We start from the raw sequence: 12982 nt of genomic DNA, 5'->3' as shown, positions 1-12982 counted from the left end.
CTACTTCTTATGACAGGTGATCAAGGTCACCATTAACAGTGATAAATCATGTACTCTTGATAATGACATAAGAAATATGTCACTTTACATCTGTTAGCTTCTTCTCAATATCCCATAACACCAGTCTAATCATGAGAAAAACATCAGACAAATTCTAATCAAGGCGCATCCCGGACTTCCCTGGTGGCGCAGTGGTTAAGAATCCACCTGCCAATGCAGGGGACATGGGTTCAAGCCCTGGTCTGGGAAGATCTCACATGCTGCGGTCACATGCCGCGGAGCAACTAAGTCCAGGCACCACAACTACTGAGCCTGCGCTCTAGAGCCCGCAAGCCACAACTACTGAGCCCGTGCTCCGCAACAAGAGAAGCCACCGCACCACAACGAAGAGCAGCCCCTGCTCGCCACAACTAGAGTAAAGGCCGCGCACAACAACGAAAACCCAAGGCAGCCAAAAAAAAAAAAAAAAGGCGCATCCTACAGAATACCTGACCAGTACTCCTTAAAACTGTCAAGGTCATCAAAAATAAGGAAAGTTTGAGAAACTGTCATAACTAAGGAGAGCTTAAGGAGACACGACAATTAAATGTAATATGATACAATTCTGGAAGGGAAAAAGGACATTAGAAACAATTTATGGAAATCTGAATAAACTATGGGCTTTAATTAATAATAATATATCATTATTATCAAATATTGGTTCATTAACTCTAACAGATGTACCATACTAATGTAAGATGTTAACAAATAGAGGAAACTGGGTGTAGGAGTATATGGGAACTCTCTGTACTATTTTCTCAATGTTACTGCAAATCTAAAACTGTTCTAAAAATAGTCTATTTAATAAATGAAATAGAAATGGACAAAAGACTTTAGAAATTTTATGTACTACTGGAATTTTTCCCACAAACATATATTACTTTTATAATTTAAAAATTCATTTATAATTTTTTAATTCCTAAGGAAAATGTAAGCATGTAATTTCAAGAATTATCTTAATTAAATGATCACTATCTATTTTGTCTGTTTTATCACTGTGGATATTAGTTTGGTCGGTTTACTTAGCTGAGGCAATACAGCTTAGTGGTTGGTTAAAAGCATAGTTTCTAGAAACAGATTGCCTGAATTTGAATTCCAACTCCATGGCTGATAAACCTTGGGCAAGTTACTTACCTCTCTGTGCCTCATCTATAAAAAAAAAGAAGATATTGGTAGCTACTTCATAGGGTTGTTGGACTAAATGAGTTAAAACACATGAAGCACTTGGAACAGTGACTGGAACATAGTAAGCCCTCCATAAATGTTGGCAGCTTTTTTTTTTAGTTTATACAGAAGTAGAAATAGGTTAACAACATAGGCTAGGTCTGAAATAGAATCAAGTAGCTTCGAAATGAAAGAAACTTCTGGGACAATAATATAATTTGAATACCTATAAAAAATAATATAAATGTATTTTTTCCCAGTTTTGCATTGCAAAGTCTATCCTTTGTTTTATATATATAGTATATATATATAACTAAATAAAGCTATTTTATGGTAATACTTCTGCCTACTTGTCAAAACCAAGGCTGAATCTAATGTCATAACGAGTTGTGCTATACTCTTTCTGAAGCCTAATCTATGTTTGTCTTAAAAAAGAGAAAGGTGGAAATTCTCTGGTGGTCCAGTGGTTAGGAGTCTGTGCTTTCACTGCTGGGAGCCAAGTTCAATCCCTGGTCAGGGAACTAAGATCCCGCACAGTGTGGTCAAAAAAAAAAAAAGAGAGAGAGAGAAAGGAAAGCCAGTCATTTCTATCCCCTACTGATGTTTCACAATAAAATCTACAGATACTAACATACTTAGGAAATACTAAGTAAAAATACTTTGTCTTATTTTGAGGTCTCAGGACAAAAGAGCTTGATTTTTGTGTGCCAACATCAATATTCAAAATTAGGGTTGGATATTAAGCAAGAACTACAAAATACTAATGGTTTAAATGCCTAAATAAACCAAGTTAATAAATTCTGGTCTTCTCAGAGGCAAGGAAATTAACCAAGTGGAATAAACATATTTCAAAATTATTATAGTGTTTTTGTATGTTTTAAAAACATATTATTATACATTTTTCAATGTTCCTAGTTTTAATTTCTAACACAGTAAATAGTAACAGATACAGCCCACAAAAACAAAAACTTTTCTGGATTCTCAATAATTTTTAACAGCATAACGGGTCCTGAGGATTGCTGCTATAATTTTTCTTTAAAATCACTGTAGAACATTCCAATAATTGTCAACATAAATGTTTTACCAATTTGAAATTCTTTTTTTCCTACAAGGAAGCCCTTATAAACAGATACTGAAGTTGTTTCAAAGCAAAATACTAGAAAACAATAACTGAGTTATTTAGTAAGAAATTTCAGAAGTATCTCAAATTACCCTATAAATAAGTCTAATTTCCTGTGATTGAACACATCTCTGAAGCCTATAAATCAACAGAAATGAACAAGATGGCTAAATTTAACAAGCATTAATTACAAAGATTCATAAATTCTCCTATGTATTTGAGTAGATGAGTCAACTACTAGGACATCAGTATATTCTGATAATACTTCAGCTGGGACTTTATAAAATAGCAAGCCCTTAATTACGCTTTACGAGTGGTAAAAATGTTCCAATGTTCTATTTTCTTATAGTAGAATAAAGCTACCTCAAATTATTTTTATGAAGCAAAAGCCCCATGAACTTTTTTTTTCAGAAAGTTTTAAATTTAGGCAGCTCCTTCACCAACACTAAATATTCCCACATCAACAGCAGCAGCAATGAGCAAAGCAAAAGAGAGAGTAATTTTTCTTCCCTAATACAGAAGAAAGGTAAGTAGCTGACTGGTGTGGTAGAAAACAATAGATTTAAAGCAAGAAACCTGAATTCCAATGTTTGATCTGCCACTTGCTTGAAATGACCATAAACAAAACTCTCAGTTTCTCTGACCTAAGATTCATCATCAGTAAAGCAGTTGTTGTGAATATCAAATACATTAACAGAAATGAAACTGCTTTACAGTCTTAATATATGTAAGCTATTATTACTATTAAATCTGTAAACCATTCAAACTAGATACCTTTGAAAACAGAATTGTCTCACACAGAATTACACTCAGTAACAAATTACAGTATGGTCCCACCATATTTTGGCTAATGAAAAAGAGACATTAAAGTTAAATTTCAATTTAATTTTATATGTAAAGTCTAAATTAGTAAATTACTTAGAAATAAAATCATAATTAAGAGTATATTTTACAAAAATATTTCTATACCTATCAAGTTATAGTACTTAATTTAGTCATATAATTACCAGATAATTTTTAAGTTTTATAGTGGTCACGTTGTAAATGTAATCATTCAATTTATACTACAAAGGTATTATATATGCAAATATTATAATGTTCAACTAGTCTTAACACCAGCTATATAGAAGAGTAAAACTCCTGTATCCCAAAGTTTGCTTGTTTATCTACCATCCCTATATGGTAATCTGAATTTTAATTTATTGTTTCATTCATTTGTGCCATTTATTTTCTGCTTCATTCAGCTTATCAAGTGAGAACAGATTAGCCAGTTCCACTTTTTGGTTCTCATGCATTAACACAATACCACAGTGTTTATATTGCAAACACTTCATGGAAATGCTTATGTAAATAAATGAAAAAAACTACGGTGTTTTCCTTGATTTAAAAAAAACTGACAATAATTTTTAAAATCAGTCTTGTTAATTCAGCTTAACCACTCTGGGAAAGCAATGAAAACAAGAAGGAAGGAAAAAGTTTCATAACTTATCACTAGGAAACTCACTTCTTTTTTTCTGTAATGACTCCTGAATTTACAGGATAAAATGAAGCCTAAAGTGCAGCTTTCGTTATCCAGCCACTTGGGGATTGTAAAAATAATAATAGCTGACATTTTAAAACACTTATTCTATGAGCTTTATATAAATGAATTATGAACTCATTTAATTTTCACAACTCAATAATGTAGGTACTATTATCTCCTTTTAGCAGACGTGAAACTGAGGCAGAGAATATAAGTAATTGGCCCAGGGCTAAATACAAACAGTGGCAGAATGAGGATTCCACCTCAGGGTTCTGGCTCTAGAACTTTAACATGGTTAAAGAAGTTATAGCTTAATGACAGGTATACTCTGCAATCTGTGATTTAACAGGCTTTAACTTCCAATCGAATATACCAGTTAACTACTGTAAATGGTAACATTATGTAAGCCATTCTAGGCAAGTGCAGAAGAGGAAAGCTATCTCCTAAGAGCTGGCACATGTGTAATAAATGAGCTACCTGGATTTCATACTTCATTCCTCAAGGATTCATTTTGTACCTTCTAGGCACTAAGCCATAAACTACTAACATTCATATTAGCTTTTCCTAAACGGTAACCATTGGAAATCACTTCTAGAGAGGTTTACTTCTAAAAAAACATAGCAGGAGGACATATCTGAGACTAGCAACTTAATGTTTCCAATATTTCACAAAATATCTTGCACACTATGGAAGGTGAAAGTTAAGTAATAGTCAACAATGGTAAAATTAATACTCACTGGAATTTGCCTAAATAAATTTACACATCCTCCTGTATATTCATTTAATCTGGAAAAAAACTGGGGTAATCCACAACACAGGATTTCAATTAAGACTTTGAAAATTTATACAGAACTTCCCTCTCACAACAGAACATAATATTTAATGACATTAAAATTTTTACTTAATTCCTTTTCAATAAAATTTGCTTTAGAAAGTTAATATACCACTTCTGGCTATAGTTCTATCAAATTTAGGACCCAGAATTCATCAAAAGCTATCACTTAAGAGATCAGTTACATTTTTACAAATTAAAAGTGATACACTCAAGTTAGAAATCATTTTTAATAATGAGAGAACTTAACTAGTTTATCTAAAACTGATGATAAAGTTTAGTCTTCCTTTCTAGCCTATTTAAAAAACAAAACAGAAAAACAAGCCACCACTGTCACAACAGTAAACTTATTAAAATCCATTTAAAAAATAGTGTTACATAATCAAAAAGCTACAAGAAGTATTAGACTAACTGCCAATTTTTCTTCAAATATATGTTATAATGGCAATGGACACTGCCAAGCATTGAGTACCAGACAAATTAAGCAATTTGCACTAGTCTTTCTAGCTGAATTAAAAGCCTTGCACTTTTCAAATTTCCAGATTTTGAACTTCCACACATGGTGTTCCACCTGGGAATGGGAAGTATGTCACAAAGAGAGAGTTTAAGATTACTGTATAATCTAGAAGAACATTTATGAATGTGTTCTTTGGAATTCAGAACACATTATTCCTCAGAGGGGCAACCATAAACCTGAACTGGTACTTAGACTGCACATACATTAATCTGCAGTGTTATATTTAAATACAAAAGACATATGCATAATTGTGTGCCTTCAGCATTTTAACATAAGATGAAAATTTTGCCCTGTAATTATTCATAATGCACCTTAATGACACAAGGTGTAGATCTAAAACTTCAAATTCCACATCTGCTACTTATATAAGACTACAGGGTAACCTCCTCCTGGAAATAAGTAGTAGACAGAGAATCAACAAACTATCACTTACCCTATCAAAGTAAGCATGTTCATAGTCCTCTGATCTCCCTCATTAAGCTCTCCACTTTTTGTAAATAAAAACAGTAGAGGAATTCCTCGGTGGCACAGTGGTTAAGAATCTGCCTGCCAATGCAGGGGGCACAGGTTCGGGCCCCGGTCCGGGAAGATCCCACATGCCATGGAGCAACTAAGCTCGTGTGCCACAACTACTGAGCCTGCACTCTAGAGCCCACGAGCCACAACTACTGAAGCCCACGCACCTAGAGCCTGTGCTCCGCAACAAGAGAAGCCACTGCAATGAGAAGCCCGCGCACCGCATGAGGAGCAGCCCCCACTCGCCCCAACTAGAGAAAGCCGGTGTGCAACAATGAAGACCCAATGCAGCCAAAATAATTAATTAATTAAAAGAAAAAAAAAACAGTAGAGACAGTGCATACATATCTTAACTCTGTTGGGGGCAAAGAGTTCTTTGGCAGACACTAATTTTCTCTAATCAGTTCATCAACACCTGCTGCAATATGAGCTTCACGTTCTCACTCGGGAAAATTTCATAAACCCACACTTAAGAAACTTATCATAAAACTCACATTAAAAAATCCTACAGGGCTTCCCTGGTGGCGCAGTAGTTGAGGGTCCGCCTGCCGATGCAGGGGACGCGGGTTCATGCCCCGGTCCGGGAAGATCCCACATGCCATGGAGCGGCTGGGCCCGTGGGCTATGGCCGCTGGGCCTGCGCGTCTGGAGCCTGTGCTCCACGGCGGGAGAGGCCACAGCGGTGAGAGGCCCGCGTGCCGGGGGGGAAAAAAAAGAAAAAAAATCCTACAGACTGGTGGGAGGCGAATGTCCTCTAAAATGCATTACATAGTTTGAAAACAAATACTTAGCTGTTTTCTTCAGCCTTGAATTGTCAATATTCCGAACAACGTAGAATTTCCAACTCTAATCAATTTTTGGATCACAGAATTATAAAATCAATAGCATCTGGTGTAAGTGCCTCATTCTTAACAAATTATTAAATGACTTAAGCCATATTCCAAAACTAGTTGATAGCAGAACTAGGCCTAGAACCTCGATTGTGTGATTCTCTTTCCTGAGCTCTTTCTGCCATTCCTTACTACCAATCTCACCAACTTGTATAAAATGCTTGGAAAGTGATCTGCTAGTTCAAATCAAAGAACGGCATGAAAGCTAACATTCCAAAGGCAATTTGAGGGAGATTCCAAATAGATTCCAAGAATTCCTATTTCTAGGTAAAATTTTCTTTAATTTGCTCCAATAGCAACTTTTTCTAGGTTTTCTTTTCATGCTCTACAAATCAAAAATACTTATAGCTCAAAAATTCATCTCAATATTCTCGAGATTGATAAATGCCAAATGTCTATACCATCACTGTCTGATAGAAATCTGTTAATGATGGTAATTTTTATAACTTCACCATCCAAAATGGTAGCCACTAACCAGAGGTGGCAAATAAGCACTTGAAACGTGGTACTGCAACCACTAACCAGAGGTGGCAAATAAGCACTTGAAACGTGGTACTGCAACTGAGCTGCATTTTAAATTTTAATTAAATTTAAATAGCCATATGTCTAGAGGCTACCATATTGGATAGTGCAGGTCGAGATAAACCCCACGGAAAACAGAATTGGTTAATGAAATAATGAAAACTGAGCAGTGTTTTTATAGTACCTGCCACGTGAAGCAGCTGAGATAGCAAGAAAAGAACACACCATTCTGCATTCATGACCTATGGGTTCCAAATGAAACCACTATTTATCAGCAATAAGAGGTTGATGAAATCACATAATCTAAATTATACATACAACTCATCTGTGAAACAGGTCTAAAAGTACCTGCCTTTGTGGGGACTGCATGATTAAATTGTATGTAAAAGTACTCTGTAAAATGTGAAGCACCATATACAATTATATATCATCTCTGTAACTAGTTTAGGAAAGGGAAATGTGGCTATAAACCTATCACAAAGCTATTAACCTAAGCCTAGTCTCAACAACATGATTTAACACTTGAAGCAGTAGTCAAGTGATTTTGCACACCATTGCCTCATGACAGGTAAAGTACATAGAGAAAATGGTATCCAGATAACATCAAAAGGTGATTAGTATACCCACAGTCCATATTCTTAAAAGCTAACTTTTTAGCTTTTTAACAGCCAACTGACATGAATTGAAAAGTAACAAACAATATCAAAAATTTGGCTTCCTTCTTTTAAGGAGGCAAAAGACAAAATACTGGCAAGGCCGCTGATACAATATTGACAAGGATCCCTCACTCCAAAATAAAAACAGTGGCCACAGTTTACAACTATGCTGGTACTAAAGAACAGCAGAAGTCCAGGGATATTTCTCAATACCCAGAGACAAAAGCATGGCCTATGTCTACGTCCAGTAACATATATAATAACACCACCTTAAATAGTTACAGAATTTAAACTTTTTACCTGTTTTCCTGAAGATCTCATGTGATTGTTGTAATAATTCTATTAAATAAATAAATAGTATGATACTCTAACAAGCTGAAAATCATGAGCAAAATTAAAGAAGCATATTATTATGTAGCATTTCTTGTCATCTATAATGAGGTTAATTTATGTTTAACATACTCCCTTAAGGAAAACAACAAACAAAAAAGGTTCTATCAATTCAAATAAACTAAAGAATATATTTCTAGATTTTGATAACAATGATGCAAAGACAGAGAAAACAAATTCTTGTTAAATCTAAGATTTATTCTGAGATGGCATACATAAATCCTTTTAACTCTGACTGAAGAACCAAGCATTAAAATCAATCCAAAGATAAATTAATGAAAATACTCTGGCCACTGCCTACTAATGAGAGTTGGTTACCCAAAAGATGGTTTTCACATTTTTAAATTAATTTACCAATCATAAACGGCAAGCTTTTTTATTATTAGCAATATAATCAAGTCTTAAATTATGAAGTACTGGTTTTCTTATTAAAAGAATAACATCCTTTCAGATTTTTAATATTACATTTCTGTAAAAAATATATTTCCTTGAGTCACATTGCTGTGCACCTGGAACTATCACAATATTGTTAATTAGCTATACTCCAATATAAACTAAAAGGTCTAAAAACAAATAATAAATTAAATTAAATAAAACACGGAGACAAGTACAGACACACTCCTAAAATATATATTTCCACACATACCCTTTTACTTCAAAAGGTAATCTCCTTTTGCCTCAAAAGGTAATCTCCTTTTGCTGTCTTATACTTATTACCAATTTTCTCTTTTCTTCTCACTTAGGATCAGCTTTCAGTCCTCTTTCTTCCTAACCTATGAACTGTTTACTCACAAATTAAAACTCATATAAAAATATTGTGGAGATAAGGAGTGGGTCCAACTTGTTTTAAATTACCATCATTTTAAATCTGTGAAACAAGGGATAAATATGCGAGATGAGGATTTCAAATGATATAAATCTCCTATGGAAAACAAATAAAAACAAACAGATATCCTAACTAAAAATCTTATTTATATTAATGAAAACCTATTTTTATTGATACATTAAATAAAATCAGATTTTACCCTAAAGTGAAGTAAATGATTTGTTAATTAATACATCATTTTAAATTTCAAATTCAAAATTAACCCAGCTACAACAAAAAGAGTAAATTTTACTGTATGTGAATTAAAAAACAAATTTAAAACAATTAACTCAGTTAAGAACAAGTCTTTATTACAAAGGTATGCTTCTTTAAATAAATGGCAGATGTGTCATTTTAGTAATGAATCTGTTACCAGTATAATGCTTAATGTATTTAGAATATCTTTCCACATTAACAAGATAACTTTATTACCATTTAATTATCCATAATTAGACTTCAAACTCAAGCTATTAAAATGAACAGAAGTGTAGGTAAATTCTTTTCTAAAAACATACATACAGTGTCAAAAGAATGACTTATGTGATTGTCATTTTAAGGAAAATTCAAATACTAAAATTTTGAGGCTACAATTCAAGTCCAGGTTATTTTGGGCATTTCAACTTGAAAATTATAATTAGGTTAGAAATAAACTCCTAAAAGCAGCATTTAGGACAAATAGAAGACATGGCTGCAGTTTCTGTTTTTCAGAACGCATGTCAGAAAATGAATATCTAATTTATAAACACAGAAAATATTTATGGAAATCTTATAAATGTCTATGAAGCCTCAGAAAGTCTCATATAAGTAACACTAGGAATCCTTATTTTTCTACATCCAGACATACCTTTATGAATATGGACTGAACTGCTACTTATTACAAAAGAATAGGAACTGTATGATTACTAATTACCATTGCCATCAAAATTAGATACAAAAGAGGCACGGAAAGTTGAAAGACTTAAGTACTAAGATCAAGTCAGGGAGTACAAATACATATAGCTCTTAACTTCAGGAGAATCAAGTCTCATGCTCCATTATCCATTTCTAACTAGACAGAGAATAAAGTCTGTGATTATCTCTTAATTGAGGAAGAGAATAGCAAAACAGAATTAAGTTTGATTTTTGAGGAAAAAATTCACTCAAATCAGTGATTTTAGATTCTTTTAGGAACAATATAGAAAACTGAATCCAGGCAGAAGTGTCAACAATGTAAATTAAAAACATCAGTCTGCTTATTAAAGACCAATGAATGCACTGTGTTACCATTAACAAGAAGGCTAAAATTCCAATTATCTAAAAATCTCCCATGTCAAATGGGTCCAACTTCTAAGAACCAAAGAATGAATTTTTTTTTTTGACTTGTTCCCTCACTTACCAAAATTTCTACTATGTATTGCACTGTATCTGATTATAAAATACTTTACACTGTAAACATCAAACATCTGGCAAAAAATAAAAAAAAGAACAGCTAAAGCAGAATACCCTGTTGCTACTACTGTGTATACACTTATCTGTAGCTAGGCTGGCAATTAAATTTTACAAACTATTCAGTAAGAATGCTAAGAGAAAAGAGTTGACGAACCTGAAAGAATAGCTTCTTTCAAATATAGTAACACATGGGAGAACTTCCTGATATCATTCACCAACTCCTTGATGTAATCAGGATCCAAAATGGAGTTGGAATTTATGGACTTGAGCCCCATTTCAGAAGTTGTAACATCAGTAGAGAGCTGGCCTGTTGACAAGACACGTTTTTTCTTTGTCTTTTTCTGTTTGTGAGCAATCATCCTTTCATATAACAGTCAAAAAAACGGAACTCCTTTAGGGGGTGAGAAAAAGAGAGAAACACAAATACTACATTAATCAGGGGACATTATACTAGATTTTCACAAATAGCCCAAAGCCTGCCTCAATATTCTATTTAAAACAATAACAACAACAACAAACCCTGTATTACTGATAAAGCAACTTCCATTTATTAAGTGCCAATAACCTTGACAACTCTATGATATGCAAGCTACTATTCTCTTCATTTCACAAGTTAGGAACCTGAGGTTTGGAGGTTAAATAATTTGTTTAAGCTCTCAGCTGATAAATGAACTGGTACTTAAACCCACATCTGCCTTGTCACCAAAACCCATGCTCTTAATAAACTTCCTCTTAACTCCTAAGGTACAGAATTTTTTTAAACTTTAAAAGTTATTCTGAAATGTCAATTAGTGGAAGAAAATATTCTCCCTCCATGACATCACCTTCAAAAATAAAGGTGAAATATGAGCTTTGAAAAAAGAAAGAACTGTTTTCAAAATCCCCTTCCATCACTTACTATGCGTGACCTGACAAGCTGTTAATCTCCTCACTTTGGTGAACTCATTTATAGAATGGAAATAACATCCTGACGATACCTACCTCATGAGATTATTGTAAGCATTAAAAGAGACAATGGTATAGAAGTGTCCAACACATAAAAGAAATTCAAGTACAGTATGTTCTCAATAATAATGCATACTCATACACACACACACACACACACACACACACACATTCCGGATTATCACCTTTCATCAAGAACATTTCTCTGCTGAAAACAAGTTCTAAAGATGCCCACTAATCTGACACACCTGGATTGGTTGAACAAATAAATGTATGATTACTAGAGCAATATTTTTGGTAATTTCAGGGTGGTATAATAAAATCACAATCTTTGTTATGAGAAAGATTGAGAATTGAATCGTTACTGAATACTTCCTAAATGTGTGACCTGTACAATTTGCTTACAGGCTGTATGAAGATTAAAAGGGAACCCAAAGTTTAAAGACTTCATATGTTAAAACACCTAAACCTGGCACATAGTTGGAACTCAAGAAAATCTTAGTTTGTTTCTGCTTCATCCTTACCTTTTACCTTTCTGTAATTAAAAGTCCTAATTTTGTTTGAAATCAAAAAGGAAATGACTGGAGGAATTAAATTAGCTCAAGCATTATTAAAACATTTTTCAAATGTTTGAGCTGAGATCAGAATGAGTAAACAAAGAGGAAGGAGTAGTCTAGCTGCTGTTACTAATTTCCTAATGATCTCTCCACATCCATTCTTGTCTCATTCCAAATGTAGTGAGTACATTTTCAAAACATGAATCTCATCATGTCATTTCTCTGCTCAAAACTCTTCCAAAAGACAAGTGAGATGCTATCGTGCACTACAAGGCTCAGCATGAAATCTGGCTCCTACTTACCTCTGCAACGTCCTCTGGAGTCACAATTCCTACTAAACACTTAACACTCCTGCCACACACACCTCTTTCTCATTTTCCCAACAGTATTTGTTTACCGTGACCCACAGTGGAGCCACTATACACATTAAGTATGTTATGTTTGTGTGTGGTGTGTGTGTAGGAATGCGTAAACATAAAACAGATTCTGGCTAAGGAGCCAGGTGATGTACTCAGATGTTTTCTTTCCTATCCCATTTCATTTTTTAAAAAGCCGATTGCAACCCACCAAATTGGTCTCAGAATTATAATGGGTTCTGTCCCTACAACTTGAGAAACACCAACTGTTGGACTCAGGGTCCTGTCTATATGCAGTTCCATTTGCCTGGACTACTCCTTCCTCTTTGTTTACTCATTCTGATCTCAGCTCAAAGATCACTTCCTCAAAGAAACCTTCCTGGACCTCCCCTGCTCCCATAACCACCACCACCACCACCAAACTAGAACAGAATCTCCTGTTATATGCTTTGTACCATCTTATACTTTTCATCACTGCACTTATCGAAGTTCTCATAGGTGACTCGTGTCTCCTTATCCAGACTATAATCTCAAAATCATGACCAATGTTTGCTAACCAAGTGTCCTCTGCTTAAAGCACAGTGCTTGGCATATGAGGGATAAACAACTCAAAACTGTCTGCAGAATGAGTGATGAATTGGCAGAACTAATAATGAATAATAA

General features: G+C 34.2%; 1 protein-coding gene across 2 annotated transcripts in view; it reads right to left on the bottom strand.

Annotated features, from left to right (window-relative positions):
- Positions 1-12982, bottom strand: part of ARHGAP29 (Rho GTPase activating protein 29) — a 74607-nt gene that overhangs the window by 46395 nt on the left and 15230 nt on the right. For both annotated transcript variants that reach the window (XM_029227717.1, XM_029227716.1), the window contains exon 2: positions 10616-10852. In XM_029227717.1, the coding sequence (XP_029083550.1) occupies positions 10616-10820 (205 nt within the window). In that variant the 5' untranslated portion in view covers positions 10821-10852. The remainder of the gene's footprint in view (positions 1-10615; positions 10853-12982) is intronic.

The sequence above is a fragment of the Monodon monoceros genome, unplaced genomic scaffold, assembly GCF_005190385.1.
Source record: "Monodon monoceros isolate NGI ecotype Baffin Bay Population unplaced genomic scaffold, NGI_Narwhal_1 Super_Scaffold_18, whole genome shotgun sequence".
Taxonomy (NCBI): Eukaryota; Metazoa; Chordata; class Mammalia; order Artiodactyla; family Monodontidae; genus Monodon; species Monodon monoceros.
The sequence above is the reverse complement of the archived record's forward strand: the minus strand, read 5'-3'. Positions and strand labels throughout refer to the sequence as shown.